At 49.9% G+C, this 17,295-nt stretch overlaps 1 protein-coding gene and 1 pseudogene across 1 annotated transcript; both read left to right on the forward strand.

The window, feature by feature from the left end:
* The first annotated feature begins 389 nt into the window (after positions 1–389).
* Positions 390–3,886, forward strand: PLA2G2A (phospholipase A2 group IIA). Its single transcript, XM_055574875.1, has 4 exons — positions 390–429; positions 616–760; positions 1,012–1,118; positions 3,744–3,886. Exons 1-4 carry the CDS (start codon positions 390–392, stop codon positions 3,884–3,886), a joined length of 435 nt encoding a protein of 144 aa, XP_055430850.1.
* An 8,931-nt stretch (positions 3,887–12,817) lies between these two features.
* LOC129647370 (phospholipase A2, membrane associated-like) lies at positions 12,818–16,012 on the forward strand (annotated as a pseudogene).
* Positions 16,013–17,295: the final 1,283 nt, after the last annotated feature.

Here is a 17,295-nt window from a genome sequence, read left to right on the forward strand (position 1 = left end):
TAAGCTACGTATGCTGGGGGACACGCAGCTATGACCTCTGGATCTCCCAGTTAGGTGGGATGGCCTGGTCACAGCCTCCCAGGGACTCTCAGGAGGGTGAGGAGCATGGAGGTCTCAGCAGTGTACCATGGGGGGGAGAGGTGGTCTCGCCCAGTGAGTCATGTAACAAAGCTGGGAAGCACCCCCTGCACACGTCCTGCGTGCCCGATGAAGGCAGTCACTCTGGACCCCACCTGGGATGGAAGAGCGTGTCTGTGATCTCCTTTAAAGACTCTCTTCATCAAGATCGTTGAATGTGAGCAGGACAGCAGGGGCCGGGGCAGAGGCTGGACCGCCTGTTAGAGGATCTAGGCTGGTCTGTCTGTATCTCTCCCCACAGAACCCTCAGCATGAAGACCCTCCTGCTGCTGGCAGTGATCATGGCCATCGGTAAGAGTTGAACCTGACCTCTGGCCATGAGGGGCACAGCCCCGGGAGGGAGGCACCCTCCTCCCCCAGCTTCCCTTCCCACCGCATCTGGCCCTCTCTCAGAAGTGGGGGCAAGGGGTGGCAGGGAGAGGCAAAGGGAGGAGCTCATAGGGTCCCAGGCCCCATCACCAGCTGCTGTCCTTCCAGGCCTGCTGCAGGTCCATGGAGGTTTGCTGAATTTCCGGAAAATGATCAAGTTCACGACAGGAAAGGAACCTGCGACCAGTTATAGCCTCTATGGCTGCTACTGTGGAATACGTGGCAGAGGAACCCCCAAGGATGCAACAGATTGGTGAGGCCACCCCAGCCCTCCCTCTGCCCACTTGTGGCCCCAGGGGGCCCAGGAGCTGGAAAGCTCCTGTTATCCCATTTGCACAGAACCCCAGGAAGTCCAGGCTGAAAAAGCAGCCAGACTGTTGGACATTCTGCTCTAGACTGTACCAATGTCCGGGGGTCTCTGCCCAGAGCACAGGCCTGAGACCACAGGACACTGGGCTCCCTGGAGCCTGCGGAGGCAGCCCCAAGAGCATAGTCTTGTCACAGGTGTTGCAGGGCACATGACTGTTGCTACAGAAGCCTGCAGAGTCGCGGGTGTCGCACCAAGTTCCTGAAATACAACGTTACTTACCAAGAGGACCAAATCATCTGTGGTAAGAAACAGGCTGACAACGCTCAGCCTCCTTGGCTCATTTTCTCCTCTGGGCACTCTGCTGAGGCCAAAGGTAGATACACAGGGACAGCGTCCCGGCCTCAAGAATCTCACAGTGGATGGGGAAGTAAAGAAAGCCAACACACAACACGGCAGACTCCGCCAGGAAGTAAGAAAGCCGGCGGGGCTCTGAATGCAGCCTGTGGTCAAGGAAGTTCCCTGAAAATGGGGAATACTAACTGAGTCTTCAAGGCTGAGAGGAGTCAGGGGAAAGGAGAGCTGCGAGCATCCCAACTAGAGGACACAGCAGAGTCCAACGGGCCAGAAGGAACTGCAGCCATCTGGGTGGTAGAAGGGAAATGTGAGGATGAGACAGAGTGAAGAGCGATGATGCTGGAGAGACAGGAAGGGGCTAGGTCAAGTTCCCAAGGCCATGTTGTACTTAGATTTTTGTCCTAAAGCAGTTCAGTTCAGTCAGTTCAGTTATTCAGTCATGTCCAACTCTCTGCGACCCCATGAACCACGACAGGCCTCTGTGTCCATCACCAACTCCCGAAGTCCACCCAAACCCATATCCATTGAGTCGGTGATGCCATTCAACCATCTCATCCTCTGTTGTCCCCTTCTCCTCCTGCCCTCAATCTTTCCCAGCATCAGGGTCTTTTCAAATGAGTCAGTGTTTCATATCAGGTGGCCAAAGTATTGGAGTTTCAGCTTCAACATTAGTCCTTCCAATGAATATTCAGGACTGATCGCCTTTAGGACGGACTGGTTGAATCTCCTTGCAGTCCAACGGACTCTCAAGGGTCTTCTCCAACACCGCAATTCAAAAGCATCAATTCTTCAGTGCTCAGCTTTCTTTATGGTCTAATACTCACATCCATACATGACTACTGGAAAAACCATAGCTTTGTCTAGACGGACCTTTGTTGACAAAGTAATGTCTCTGCTTTTCAATATGCTGTCTAGGTTGGTCATAACTTTTGACAGTCCTTAAGGAAATGAGTTAAAACCCAGAATTGCACTTCAGAGGCTCTTGCCAAGTGTGGATGGAGATACATAGAAGGGGGAGCCAGGAAAAGGCCATTGCCATCGTGCAGAAAAGAGACAGGAGAACTTGACCTATAGCAATGGCGGTCAGAATGGAAGAGGTGGAAAGTCCTGTCAAAACAGCTTTGAGATAGAATCAGTGGAGCTTGGTGGTTGACTGGGCAGGGTTACTGGGAGTTGTTGATTGGCTGTAGTACTGCATTGGTGGTATAGCTAAGGAGGGCCTGGTAGGAGAGGGCAGGAGCAGTTCCACGGGGAGCATGTTGAGTTTGGAAGCTTCCAGAACATCCAGGGAGATGGGCAGCAGGCTGCTTGTGAAAAAACTCGCAGCTCAAGGGATGGTCTGGACACAGATGCAGGAGGCGGCTGCAGAGAGAGGAGAGTTGGAGGTACCCACTCATATGGTGTTTAAAGGCCGAGAAAGGAGACAGAAAGGGACAGTCAGAGAAGGAAGGGGGAAGACAAGAAGGCCGATGAGTGGGCCAGGAAGAGAGGATTAACAGCAGCTGGTTTAACAGAGGGGTCCTCTAGGATGAGGGCTGACCAGGCTCCTTGCGTTTAGAGGCAGAAAGACCACTGAGGACCTCAGTGGGAGTTGTTCCCATGGATCTGTGAGGGCAAAGCCAGATTAGAGCGGGTTGGAAGGTGGGTGGGAAATGAAGAGAGGTTGTGAGTGTAGACAAAGTTCTGGAGCAAGTTTGGCTGTGGAGGGGAGGAGATAGATGGGTGGTGGCTGGAAGGAATTGCCTAGTGCCCCAGACCTACTGACCCATGAGTGAGATTTTGAAAAACCACAGACTATTCCTCAACAGCCTGAGGTCTCTAAGATCAGAAATCATGTCTTCCCATCATGAACTTCCACAGGGCTCTGTGGCTTTAGCAGGCTCTGGGTGTCAAGCAACAAGATGCCCACCTAACAGAGGCTCAGAGAGTGAGGAAGTCTGACTCTCCTGTACCAGAGTCTGGGAGAGGGCAGTGCCAGGGCGAGGGCAGCTTCTCAGCTGTGTTGCCAGGGATCCAGTCCTTTCCCAACCTTCTGCTCTGCCACTTTAGCAGTGTGATTCCAAGGCACAGTCTAGGGCTCCAGGAGTCATGGCTTTCCTTTTGCAAATCTTTCTTTTTGAGAGAGGAAATTCATCCTTTCTGGAAGTGTCCAGCATAGTTTCCCTTGTGGCTCATTGGTCAGGGCAAGAGCACATGCTCCCCGGACACTCATCACTACAGAGGAAACAGGGATGACCATGACTGGCTTTCACCCATCAAGACCCATCCCCAGACCCCAGGGGCCAGAGGCTATGCACCTGAACACATCTGCTGGGGAGAAGAAAGACAGTGTCTAACAGCAAGGCTTTTCACAACATCCCAGTGCATGACTTCTGGTGTCCCCACGAGACGGGGTGTGGGCTTCCTGAGGGCAGGAGTTCTGTCTCCCCATCAGTCAGAAATACCTGGACATCAGTGCTTGTTCCAGACTAGAAACCCTGGGAGAACAGGAGCTGTCTTTCCCCCAAGAATTCCCATAAAAATCCATGGACTATTAACGAACATCCATTCTGTTTATTTATTGTGATTTCAGAGGATACGGATGATTGCAAGAGTCAAGTGTGTCAATGTGATAAGATAGCTGCCAATTGCTTCGCAAGAAACCTGAAGACCTACAATAAGAAGCTCCGCTTCTACAACAGGTTTCGGTGCCGAGGGGCTGCCCCCACGTGCTGAGGGCCCCTCATCCTGGGAGCCTTACCACCAGATGCTCTTTCCTTCCCTAGCACCCGACTCCCTACCCTAGCCATGTTCCCTGGCACAGGAAGGAAGACCCCTCTCCCATCCTAGAGTCCAGCCAGGAGTCCTCCTCTCCCCAGACAGAAAGCTTCCATCCAGAATGAGAAGCTCAAGGTCTGGGTGTATATACCGGCCCCTTTCCTCTGCTTCTTTGGACAGCAGGATTTTCCCTCATTTTCCACTCTTCTTCAAGTCCAAAGTCGTGTTTAACTGCAGCAGCTACACCCCTGGCTGGCTCTTCTGAATAAAGCAATTCACTTGGCAAACTATATGCACATGTGTGTGTTTGTATATGTACTCATGCACACCTGGGTGTAGGCGTTCACACACTACCCCAGGCCCTTCTAGTGTGAGAACATACTAGCAGTAGTACGGTAGTACAAGTGTAAGGACTTGAAAACACAAGCTTCAGTGTCAGACTGCCCGAGTCAAATCCCCGCCACCGCCACTTCCCTGAGCCTTAGCAACCTCATCTAAGTAGCGATCACTTTGGTACCCAGTGCACAGGCTTGCTGGAGAAGTAAAAGGGATAACGGATAAAGCACTGGGCCTGACATGCCTGCCTCTGTCATTATCACAAGCAAAACCCAGCCTTCCCCTCTCCTACACTGGGTAAGGGCAGCTCCTGCTGGCCTATTGGGCAAAACCGGAAGTGTTGTTCCTGGTGTCTGGGGCCTATAGTCCAAGCCTCCTGGGAGATATGTTCTTCTCCTATGTTGCCGCCCAGAGGTGGGTCAGTGTAACACTGGCCACCAGTGGGACTCTCAGGGCACTTGTCCCCTCGCCCAGGGCTGGCTTCCTGGGCTTGTGACCCCGGCAGACCCAGTGGGCCCTGCACCTATTCTACGGCTCTGTCCAACCGTTGCAAATTGTTGATGATGTGGAATCCAGCATTTTATTCTGCACGGGGACCCACAGATTCGGCAGCCGGTCCTGCCCTCACAGCTACTTCCACTTTTCTAATCTAGGGTACCTCTCGGATATTCCCACCTGGACCAGAAGTCTTTAATAATCATCATCAGAGCTGCTGGCTCTGTACAGTGGGGAAGCGCTCTAGGAAACAAAGAGTCCATGGCTTTTCATGGGCTGAGTCCTTACCAGGAAGGATGAGGAGCCTTCCCTTCTTCCCACTGGGGGTCTTCTATCCTTACAGGATGTGATAATGCCCCGTTTTGGTCCCCTGATAGTATTTGATTGAGGTTTCTGTTTATTCATTTATTACATAACTTTCTTTTCGTAGGCTTCCCTGGTGCTTCAGACTGTAAAGAATCTTTCTGAAATGCAGAAGAACCGAGTTCAATCCCTGGGTTGGGAAGATCCCCTGGAGAAGGAAATGACTACCCACTCCAGTATTCTTGCCTGGAGAATCCCATGGACAGAGGAGCCTGATGGGATACAGTCCATGGGGTCGCAAAAAGTCACACACAACTGAGCGACTAATACTTTCACTTTGGGGCTTCCCTGGTCCCTCAGATAGTAAAGAATCTACCTTCAGTGCAAGAGACCTGGGTTTGATCCCTGGATTGGGAAGATACCCTGTAGAAGGGAAAGGCTACCCACTCCAGTATTCTTACCTAGAGAATTCCATGGATAGAGGAGCCTGACGGGCTGGAGTTCATGGGTTGCAAAGAGTTGGACATGATTGAGTGACTGACACTTCCTTTTGTAAATGTATTTTCAAATTAGTTTCTTTAAAAAGCAGAGTAAAGAAAAAATTAGAAAACAGAGAGTATAGAAAAAGTTCAACCATGATCCTGATATTGGAAGCAACCGCTGACAATAGGCTGACACGTCTAATTATCAACAGCTTCAGAAAACTTTTCTGAGCACTGACTGTCCCGCGTGAGCAAGTCCATCCCGTGCAAAGCAGCAGCCTTCTTCCCCGTGACACTCCCGCCACCCCCACCCATCACTGCTGCCTCATTCCCTCTTGCTTCATCACCACCTAATATTCCACAGTTGACTCTTTTTTTAACTTTTTATTTTCTCTTGGTGATCAATAAATACTGTTGTGAGAGTTTCAGGTGAGCAGCCCTACATATACATGTATCCATTCTCCCCCAAAACTACCCCTGCATCCAGCATGCCACACAACAGTGAGCTGAGTTTCATGTGCTACAGAGGAGGTCCCTGTTGATTACCCACTTTAAATATAGCAGTGTGTACCTGTCCACCCCAAACTCCCTAACTATCCCTGCCCCTCATCCATCCCCTGGCAACCATAAGCTCATTCTCAAAATCACAGTTGACTCTTGAACAACAAGGATTTGGATTCCATTTATACTAGGATTTTTTTTCAATAAATAGGCACTCCAGTAACACATAATCCAAGGTTAGTTGAACTGACATATATGGGGAATGGATGACACCGTGAGCAGACTATCAAGCTGGCTGCACATCTGTGACTGTTAGAGGGTCGGCGCCACTAACCCTTGTGTCCCTCAAGGGTCAGCTGCGTATCGCTCACCTATTGTGCCTTTTGTTTCATTGTCTGTCTCTCTCCACCAAAATGTAAGCCCCGTGAGAGTGTTTTTGTTTTTCACTAATGCACTCCAAGTGCTAAAATTAGTCCTTGGATGAAGGAGGCTGAGCAAGAAACCAGACAATGAATTTTGAATTCATAGGGAAAATCCTGAAAGATGGAAAAGGAGAGGCAGTCTGTGACATCACCAGAGTCCTCGAGTGCGGGGACCTGGCGGGGACCTGGACATGATACCAGGGGCCCCCAGGATACACGGGGGTGGGGCAGTTTGCCTGCCATAGAAACAACAGTATTCCCAAGTTGAAGTGCTTAGTAAAAGGCGAAGGTCTAGCCCATCACCTCTGAACTTCATTTAGGCCTAAAACCAATGGCCGTAAGAGCAAAAATATAGATGGGAAAAAAAATGCAGAGCCTAAACACTCAGAATTATGCTTTATTGGGGGCTTTACTGAGGACTTCAGCCTGGGTACAGTCTCTCAGGTAGGTCTGAAGACTGTCCTCAGGGACAGGGAGGAACCAGGATATATAGGAATTTTTGCAAAAAAGGCAAACATACAACAACCCAAAAAAGCCCAGGTAGTTAACATCAAAAGATATCTGCCAACTAGAGGAAAACCAGATATCTCAAGTTAACGAATTTGTCACTTTTCTGTGTATTAAAAGAGGCAAGAATCTGGGCTTGATGCGATCATTCCTGTGATAGACACCTGACCTACCTGGGGCCGGTATCCTGTTTCCCTCCAACCCAAACCCCCTCGGGGGCACTGTCAGGGGCGGCTGTTGGCTTGATGGCCACGCCATCCTCTGTTTACTGAGACTGAAGGGGGCATTCTTTGTCTTCAAACCCCAGACGGCAAGGACCCACAGAGATCCCTGGAAGTTTTTTTATTTCCTAGGAATTTGTAACAGGTACCACAAGTACCTGAGTAGCTTAAGCAATAGAAATTTCTGGGCTCTCATTTTGGAGACCTGAACTCTAAGATCAAGGTGCCAGTGAGGTTGGTTTCTTTCTGAGGTCTGTGGGGGAGGGTCTGTTCCTCACTCTCCCCAATATCTGGGGATCCTGGCCATCTTTAGGCTTTCTTGGTGTATAGAAGCATCCCCACCTCAATCTCGGCCTTCACTTTCATGTGGAATTCTCCCTATGAAGATGTGTGTCTTTGTCGAAACTTCTGCTTCTTCTAAAGACACCAGTCATCCTGCATTAGGCCCACCCTAATAGCCTTATCTTAACTCATCACCTCCATAAAGACTGTGTTCCCAAAGACATCCTGAGGTCTTAACGAAGGTCAGGATTCAATGTAGGAATTTGGTGGGGACAAATTTGGTGGTCAATACTTCACACTGGTCTAGCTCTTCAAGGTCTAGTATCTTCAAGATGAATGTGCCTGAAATGGTTATGAGTCAGTATAGATAGGTTCAGTGCACTCGCTCAGTCATGTCTGACTCTTTCCAACCACATGGACTACAGGACGCCAGGCCTCCCTGTCCATCACCTACTCCCAGAGTTTACTCAAACTCATGTCCATTGAGTCAGTGATGCCATCCAACCATCTCATCCTCTGTCGTCCCCTTCTCCTCCTGCCTTCAATCTTTCCCAGCATCAAGGTCTTTCCAATGAGTCAGCTCTTTGCATCAGGTGGCCAAAGTATTGGACCTTCAGCTTCAACATCAGTCCTTCCAATGAATATTCAACACTGAAGATGGCAAGAATACACAGAAAGTCTATACAAAAAAGATCTTCATGACCCAGGTAATCACTGGTGTGATCACTCACCTAGAGCCACACATCCTGGAATGTGAAGTCAAGTAGGCCTTAGGAAGCATAACTATGAACAAACCTGGTGGAGGTGATGGAATTCTTGAGCTATTTCAAATCCTAAAAGATGATGCTGTGAAAGTGCTGCACTCAAGATGCCATCAAATTTGGAAAACTCAGCAGTGACCACAGGACTGGAAAAGGTCAGTTTTCATTCCAATCCTAAAGAAAGGCAATGCCAAAGAATGCTCAAACTACCGCACAATTGCACTCATCTCACATGCTAGCAAAGTAATACTCAAAATTCTCCAAGCCAGGCTTAAACAGTATGTGAACCATGAACATCCAGATATTCAAGTTGGATTTAGAAAAGGCAGAGGAACCAGAGATCAAATTGCCAACGTCTGCTGGATCATTGAAAAAGCAAGAGAGTTCCATAAAAACATCTATTTCTGCTTTATTGACTATGCCAAAGCCTTTGACTGTGTGGATCACAACAAACTGTGGAAAATTCTTCAAGAGATGGGAATACCAGACCATGTGACCTGCCTCCTGAGAAATCTGTATGCAGGTCAAGAAGCAACAGTTAGAACTGGACATAGAACAAAAGGCTGGTTCCAAATTGGGAAAGGAGTACATCAAGGCTGTATATTGTCATCCTGCTTCTTTAACTTATATGCAGAGTACATCATGAGAAACACTGGGCTGGATGAAGCACAAACTGGAATCAAGGTTTCCAGGAGAAATATCAATAACCTCAGATATTCAGATGACACCACCCCTATGGCAGAAGGTGAAGAAGAACTAAAGAGCCTCTTGATGAAAGTGAAAGAGGAGAGTGAAAATCTTGGCTTAAAAGTCACAATTCAGAAAACAAAGATCATGACATCTGGTCCCATAACTTAGTGGCAAATAGATGGGAAAACAATGGAAACAGTGACAGACTTTATTTTGAGGGGCTCCAAAATCACTGCAGATGGTGACTGCAGCCATGAAATTAAAAAAGGCTTGCTCCTTGGAAGAAAAATTATGACCAACCTAGATAGCATATTAAAAAGCAGAGACATTACTTTGCCAAAAAAGGTGCATCTAGTCAAAACTATAGTTTTTCCAGTGGTCATGTATGGATGTGAGAGTTGGACCATAAAGAGAGCTGAGCGCTGAAGAACTGATGCTTTTGAACCGTGGTGTTGGAGAAGACTCTTGAGAGTCCCTTGGACTGAAAGGAGATCCAACCAGTCCATCCTAAAGGAGATCAGTCCTGAATATTCATTGGAAGGACTGATGCTGAAGCTGAAACTCCAATACTTTGGCCATCTGATGTGGAGAACCGACTCATTTGAAAAGACCCTGATGCTGGGAAAGATTGAAGGCAGGAAAGAAGGGGATGACAGAGGATGAGATGGTTGGATGGCATCACCAACTCAATGGACTTGAGTTTGAGTAAGCTATGAGAGTTGGTGATGGACAGGGAAGCCTGGCATGCTGCAGTCCAGGGGGTCACAAAGAGTTGGACATGACTGAGCTACTGAACTGAACTGAACAGCTTTTGGCACCAGATGACCCAAGTATCGAAGCTTCAACCTCTGCATCAGTCCTTTCAATGAATCTCCAGTGTTGATTTCCTTTAAGATTGACTGGTTTGATCTCCCTGCAGTCTAAGGGACTCTCAAGAGTCTTCTCCAGCACCACATTTCAAAAGCATCAATTCTTTGGCACTCAAGCTTTCTCCATGGTACAACTCTCACATCCACACATGATTACTGGAAAAACTATCTCTTTGACTACAAAAGATAAACTGTACATAAAACAATCCAGTTAATGCTGGTAAGACCACCAATGACCAATTTCAAGATGACTCTGAGAGCTGACTGTGCAGTTTCTGCATGTAGCCCTCTCCCTCTGCCTGTAAAAGCGTATGCCTGATTGTCTGTTGGACAGGCATCCGCCCTCTGCACCCTATCCCTACCCAGTCATCAGCATCCAACAGAAAGCAAACTCTCCACCAACCTCTCCTCTTCATGGCCTTTTAAGTGGCAAGCAGCCGGACCTCAGTTCCGTAACATCCTGACAGTTGTTTCAGGATTTGTTTAGTCTTTTATAAATTAAGTGCCTGATGACCTTTACCTGGGGCCTGACAGCCTTTGATTAGTGCCTGATATCTTCTGATTGCCAGGCACCCACTTCAAAGACGGCTATCTAGAATAAACACCTTGCCAGCCACATGACTACATAAAGGGCCATATTGCTTCCCCTCTAAGTCTCCTTTGTATTGGAGATTTCGGTTACTCTTTTGGGCCACTTGTTTTTCCTCTTCCAGCAGTTTACAGTGCCGCTCACTTGGTTTAAATTCACCAGCAAAGAGTGAGCACACAAAACCCTAGGCCCCCACCCTCAACCCCAATAACAGCAGAACCCCAGACCCGAGATCTCCAGCTTCCTCTACCCCTGACCTCCCTGTGGGGTCCCAGGTGGGCTGTGTAACTTCCAGGCCCTGTAAGTAATAAAACTTTATTCTCTCAGTTTTCTGATGATCATGGCTGAAGGGTATCTTGCAGTAGTAATAACCGTATGGTCTGGTCCAGCCACAACGTTGCTTATTAAGGGGTTAAGACTGCTATGCAACACTTTTCCTCATCACTGATCTCAAAGATCAGCTGTTTAACACAAGAAACTTGTATTTCTCACCCAGACAAAGATCACTGAGGGTCTGTGGGCCTTTCTCTGACGGGTGTCCCCCATGCTGTGACAGAGGGATCCAAGCTGCCTCCAGCTTCTGGTTCCAACATGAGGGGCAGAGAGAGCCTGGGGCATCGCACATGCATTTCCATCACTGCAGCCTGGCATGGCCCTCAGCACTGATGCCCACACTTTCCTGACCAGGTTCAGTCTCCAGGGCCTAACCTGGAGCAGGGGCTGGAGAAGGTGAGGAACCAGCCAGAAAGGGGATGGGCATCACAGGCTCTGCCATCTGCCCTTTGAGGGATGGGTGTTGGGAAGCGTTAACTGAAAGCCATCACAGCTAAATTCTTAGCAGTGGTGAAGGGCTTGAAAAAGGCATCTGTTCTGGAAATAGAGTCACTGTCTGTCTGAAGCTGAAGAAGAAAGAGCAATAGATCCCAGGAGTGTCTATCCACTCCATCTCCAAATGGGTAAGGACTGGAGACGAGGGGGTGGCAGTACTTGAAGGGGAAATTCCAAAACACTCTCTGGCTTTTTCCAGTTTGGGCAGGAGGAGGAGAGGAGAAGAAAGAGGAGCAAGAAGGTGGAAGTGCTGGTCCAAGTCGTAGGAAAGGGACCACCTACCCCACTGCAGTTCTTTCCCTGCTGTGGCCCCTGGGGGCAGGACAAGTTCTCATCACCTCCTGAGAGGTTCACAGGGGTCCTGGCACTTTGTGGAGGCTTAGTATATACTTCTTGAATGACTGGTTTATGGAATGAATGAATAACGCTAACTGCCCTGCTTCTTATTCCCAACTGGCTTACTTAGCAGCAGAAAGGAAAAATCCTTGGCCAGCAGCAGATGGCCCTTGCCCTTCCCTGGAAGTGAGTTCAGGAGGGTCACACCCAGACCCGGTTATGGGAATTTATTCACTCAGAGAGAGAACCACAGGAAAGCTGACAAAATAATCTTCAGTTTTGGCATCAGCTAATGTCACATAAGGATGGAAAAACCCTCAGTTCTGTACTGCTGATGAGAGGGGGAAAAAGAGGATTGTCTAGGGGTAGTGGCATTTCAGAGTCTGAGTCCAGGAACTGGTGGTATCCTCACCCGTCCCCTACCCCACTAATCCCAAGCTCCCGGAAGGATCAGCTATTTAACTGGAGTTAGGAATAAACAGGGCAGTCACTTGGAGCCGTCAACTCAGGATCCTCTGATAAGTAAAGAGTCAGAAATGAACACCCAGTCCCTGATCACTGGCTGCCTTCCAGAGTGGCTGTGGTGTCCATGTGTGTACACGTGAGTGCAAGACTGCACATGCTTGATTTGGTGAAACAAGAAGGTGTGGTGTGCACAAGTGTGTTGTGTGCATACGTGAATAAATTATGTAAAAGATGTCTACACTAGTAGATGAGCTCAAGACTCTGTGTGTGTGTGTGTGTGTGCATGAGTAGGTGTGTGTTTGTGTATGTACCTGTGTAAGGGTTCAAAGAGAGGGAGATGCTTTATTTCTGAAGAAAAACACTACGGATCCGACTCCATGAGTGGAATTCTCAAGCCTTGACTCCAGTGTGGAGGGTGAGTAAGATGTATCTAATGGGGGACACACAGCTTAGACCTCAGAGATCTCCAAGTTTCTTCTGATGACCTGGTCACAACCTCCCAGGAACACTTATTCAAATGAGAAGAAGGTGTCAGTGTTTCATGGGGCGAGGGGTGGTCTTGAGCAGTGAAATGTTTACCGAAGCTGGAAGCACCCCCTCCACGCGTACTCTGTGTCCAGTGAAGGCAGTCACGCTGGACCTGCCTGGACTGAGAAGCAAGTCTGCAAGTTCTTTAAATACTCTCTTCATCTGAACTGTTGAATGTGAGCAGGACAGTAGTATTCTGGGCAGAAGTTATAATTCCCCTGGAAGAGGCGTCTAGGCCGTTCCATCTGTATTTCTCCCCCACAGAACCCTCAGCATGAAGACCCTCCTGCTGCTGGCAGTGATCATGGCCTTTGGTAAGAGCTGACCCTACTGCCAGAAGGGGAACAGCCCAGGGAGGGAGGCACTTTCAGTCCCAAGGCTCTCTTCCCACTGCATCCAACCCCCTCTCTGTGGGGAGGGAAAGGGGTTGGCAGAGAGAGGCAGAGGAGTGCGCACTGTCCCAGGCCCCATCACCAGGCATTCTGCTTCCAATCCTCCTGTAGGTCCATGGAGATATGGTGGATTTTGGGAAAATGATCACGCACACAACAGGAAAGGGAGCCCTGTTCAGTTATGGTGCCTACGGCTGCTACTGTGGAGTGGGTGGCAGAGGATCCCCCAAGGATGCAACGGATCGGTGAGGCCACCCCAGCCCTCCCGCCTCTGCCCACTTGTGGCCCCGGCTGGGGCGGGAGCCGAAGCCCCACGTCAAAGAACACCAGCGAGGCTCAGCTGAAAAAGCAGCCATCCTGGTGGAAACTGTGCTCCAAACTAGTCCCGTGTCCCTGGGTCTCTGCTCGGGGTCAAGCTGGGTGAAACCACAGGCACTGGGCTCCCTGGAGCATGGGGAGGCCGCCCCCATAGCTCAGTCTTGTCACAGGTGCTGTTGGGCACATGACTGCTGTTACAAAAAGCTGAAGTATCATGGATGTGGCACCAAGTTCCTGAACTACAACGTGTCTATCCGCCGGGGCCAAATCACGTGTGGTAAGAGCAAGTCCTACCGACTGCACCCAGCCTCCTCTCCTCTTTTTCCTGTGTTCCCTGTGCCAGGCACCAGAGCTAGATACAAAGGGACAGGTCTCTGCCTCAAGGGGCTCACAGTTGAGTGGGAAGTAAGGAAAAGGAAAATACAACTCGGTGGAGTCTGATGTGCAGTGAGGAAAAGGGCGGGGCTCTGAACACAGCCTGAGGGTCAAGGAAGGCTCCTCAGAATGAGGGTCAAGGAAGGCTCCTCAGGATGGTGACCTCCAAGCTGCAGCCTCAAGGCGGAGAGGAGTCAAGGGGAAGGAGGGTTGGGGCATCCCACCAAGACGACACAGCAGGGTCCAGGAGGCCACGGGGTGCTGGAGCAGTTCTGTGCTGCGGGAGGGAAACGTGAGGGTGAGACAGAGCGGTGAGTGATGATGCCAGAGAGAAAGAAAGGCTTCATGTTCTATTTACATTTTGTCCTCAAGAATTAGCGAGCTCTTGGGGAAAAGAGTGACATGACCAGACTTGCATTTCAGAGGACTTGCTCTGGCTGAGGGTGGATGGAAACAGAAGCGGAGGGTGGCATTGTCATGATGCAGAAAAGAGATAGGAAGAGCTTGACCTATAGCAAAGGTGGTCGGGATGCAAGAGGTGGAAAGTACTATCGAGATATCTTTGAGATAGAAGCAACAGAGCTTGGTGGTGGACTGGGACTGTTGGTTGGCTATACGACTGTGTCAGTTGTAGAACTGAGGAGGGCCTGGTAGGAGAGAGCAGGAGGAGTTCTGTAGGGAGCAGGTTGAGTTTGGAAGCTTCCAGAACACCCAGGGAGATGGGCAGCAGGCAGCTGGATGAAGCAACTGGCAGCTCAAGGGAGAGTCTGGACACAGATTCAGGAGGCGGCTGTAGAGACAAGAGAGCTGGATGTACCCCCCACCATTTGATGCTTCATTTGATGCTTAAAGGCCCAGAAAGAAGAGAGAGAAGACAGTCAGAGAGAGAGGAGACAAGCCAAGAAGGTCAAGGAGTTGGCCAGGCAGAGAGGATTAACAGCAGCCAGTTTAACAGAGGGGTCATCCAGGATAAGGGCTGAGCAGACTCCTTGGATTTAGAGGCAAGAAGACCACTGAGGACTCAGTGGGGGCTGTTTCCGTGAGACTGTGAGGGCAAAGCCAGATTAGAGCGGGTTGGAAGGTGGGTGGGAAGTGAAGCAGAGCTAAGAAATGTAGACCGCCATCTAGAGCAAGTTTGCCAGGGAAGGAGAGGGGGATGGGATGGTGGCTGCAAGGGATTTCCCAGTGCCCCAGACAGCTGACCCGTGAGTGCAGTTTTCAGACACCATGGACTATTCCCCAACAGCCTGAGTTCCCCAAAATCAGAAATTTTATCTCCCCGTCATGACCTTTCCATAGAGTTACGTGCCCTTAGAAGGATCTAGCTAGAAAGCATCAAAATTCCCAACAGAGGCTCAGACAATGAGGAAGTCTGACTTTCCTGTAACAGAAGAATGGAAGACACAGTGTCAGGACTGGGCAGCTTTCCCAGCTGTGTTGACAAGAGTCCAGTCTTCCCTAGCCTCTCTGCCACGCTGGCAATGTGACACTCAGGCACGCTCAGAGCTCCAAGGGTTGTGGCTTCACCCTATGGAAGAGGCCTTCCCTTTACACGTCCTTGGAAGCCCCAGCAGACTTTGCCTCGTGGTTCACTGGTCAGGGCAAGGTCACGTGCTTCCCTTACACTAATCACTACAAAGGAAACCGGAACGACCATGACTGGTTTACACCTATCGAGAACCATTCCCCGACACCAGGGGCCAGGGGCTTTGCATCTGAAAACACAGCTATGGCGATGAAAAGACAAGGGCTGACAGAGAGGTTTTTCACAGAATCCCAGTGCTCAGCTGCTGCTGTCCCGATCAGACGGGGTGTGGGCTTCCTGCAGGCAGCAATTCTGTCTCCTCATCAGTCAGAAATATCTGGACATCAGTGCTTTTCCAGACTAGAAACCCTGGGAGAACACAGGATGTGTCTATCCCCCAGGTTTCCCACAAGAATATTGTTAATATTGTTAATATTCCTAGAATAATAACAAACCCCCATCTGGTGTTTGGTCTTCCTGGGTGGCACGAGACGTAAAGAATCTTCCTGTCAATAGAGGAGACATAAGAGACTCAGCTTCCATCTCTGGGTTGGGAAGATCCCCTGGAGGACAGTATCCTTCCTAGAGAATCCTTTGGACAGAGGAGCCTGGTGGGCTACAGTCCAGAGGGTCACAAAGAGTTGGACCCAACTGAAGTGATTTAGCACACATGCTCATCCGTGCTTATTTTCTTGTGATTTTAGAGGATCGGACCTACTTTAAATGTCAATGGTGCAAACGTGATCAAATAGCTATCCTTTGTTCTGCAAGAAACAAGAAGACCTCTAATAAAAAGCTCCAAGACTACAGCAACCGTCAGCGCAAAGGGAGTACACCCAAGTGCTTGAGAAGCCCCTGAGCCTGGACACCTTGCCTCCTAAAGCCGAGTTTCCACTTAGCACCCCACTCCCTAGCCTAGCCACGTCCCCTGGCAAATGAGGGAAACCCCCTCTCCCATCCTAGACACAAGTCAGGAGGTCTTCTTGCCCCAAACAGAGCCTCTGTCCAGAAGGAGACGCTCAAGTCTGGGTGTGGATGTCCAGCCCCTTCCCCCCGCTTCCTTGGGGAGCAGGCAATTTTTCCACCGCTCCACTCCTCGTCAAGTCCACTCCTCGTCAAGTCCACTCCTTGTCAAGTCCAATGTCATGTTCTGCTGCGGCAGCTACACTCCTGGCTGACTCTTCAGATTCAAGCAATTCATTTGGCAAATTGTGCACATGTGTGTGTGGTGTGTGTGTGTGTGTGTGTGTGAGTGTATGTGTGCGAGTGTGTGTGAGTGTGTGCACGCACACGTGTGTGTGTGAGACAGTGTGTGTGTGTGCACGTGTGTGAGTGTGAGTGAGTGTGTGTGAGTATGAGTGTGTGTGTGCGCGTGTGTGAGTGTGTGTGGGGGGGGTGCTCTTCTAGTGCAAGAACAAACTAGTACAAGGGAATCAAGTGTAAAGGGTTAAAAACACCAGCCTTAGAGTGAGAAGGGCTGAGTCAGAGCCCACCACCGCTTCCATACGCCTAGCGCCCTTATCTAAGTAGATAGCACTTCGGTACCAGCGCACAGGCTTGTTAAAGATGGAAAAGGGACACCAGGTGTGAAGCACTGGGCCTGGCGTGTCCACATCTGTGCTTCTCACTGCGAGTAAAGCCCAGCCTTCCAGCCTCCTTCCCTGGGCAAGAGCAGCTCCTGCTGGCCAGCTGGGGGCAAACAGCAGGCCTGCTCCTGATCTGGGGGAGGCACAGGCCCGTCTTCTGTAAGGCATGGTCTCCCACGTTGCCAGCCTGCTGAAGGTGGGTCAGTGTATTGGGAATTCAGACCACCACCGGGACTCTCAGGGCATTTGTCTCCTCACCCAGGGCTGGCTTCCTGGCTTGTGACCCAGGCAGACCCAGTGGGCCCTGCGCCTGGTTCATGGCTCTGTCCAGGCATCACGATGTTGTTCATGACGTGGAATCCTGCATTTAATTCCGCACTGGGACCCACAAAGTAGGTAGCTGGTCCTACCCTCACTGGGATGCTACTTCCCTTCTTGTTATCCTGGGTTCCTCTGAGATATTCCCACCTGGACCTGTATTCTTTAATAATTGCCATCAGGGTCACTGGCTGTGTACAGTGGGGAAGGGCTCTAGGAAGCAGAGTCCCTGTCTTTT

This window comes from Bubalus kerabau, chromosome 3 (assembly GCF_029407905.1).
Source record: "Bubalus kerabau isolate K-KA32 ecotype Philippines breed swamp buffalo chromosome 3, PCC_UOA_SB_1v2, whole genome shotgun sequence".
NCBI lineage: Eukaryota > Metazoa > Chordata > Mammalia > Artiodactyla > Bovidae > Bubalus > Bubalus kerabau.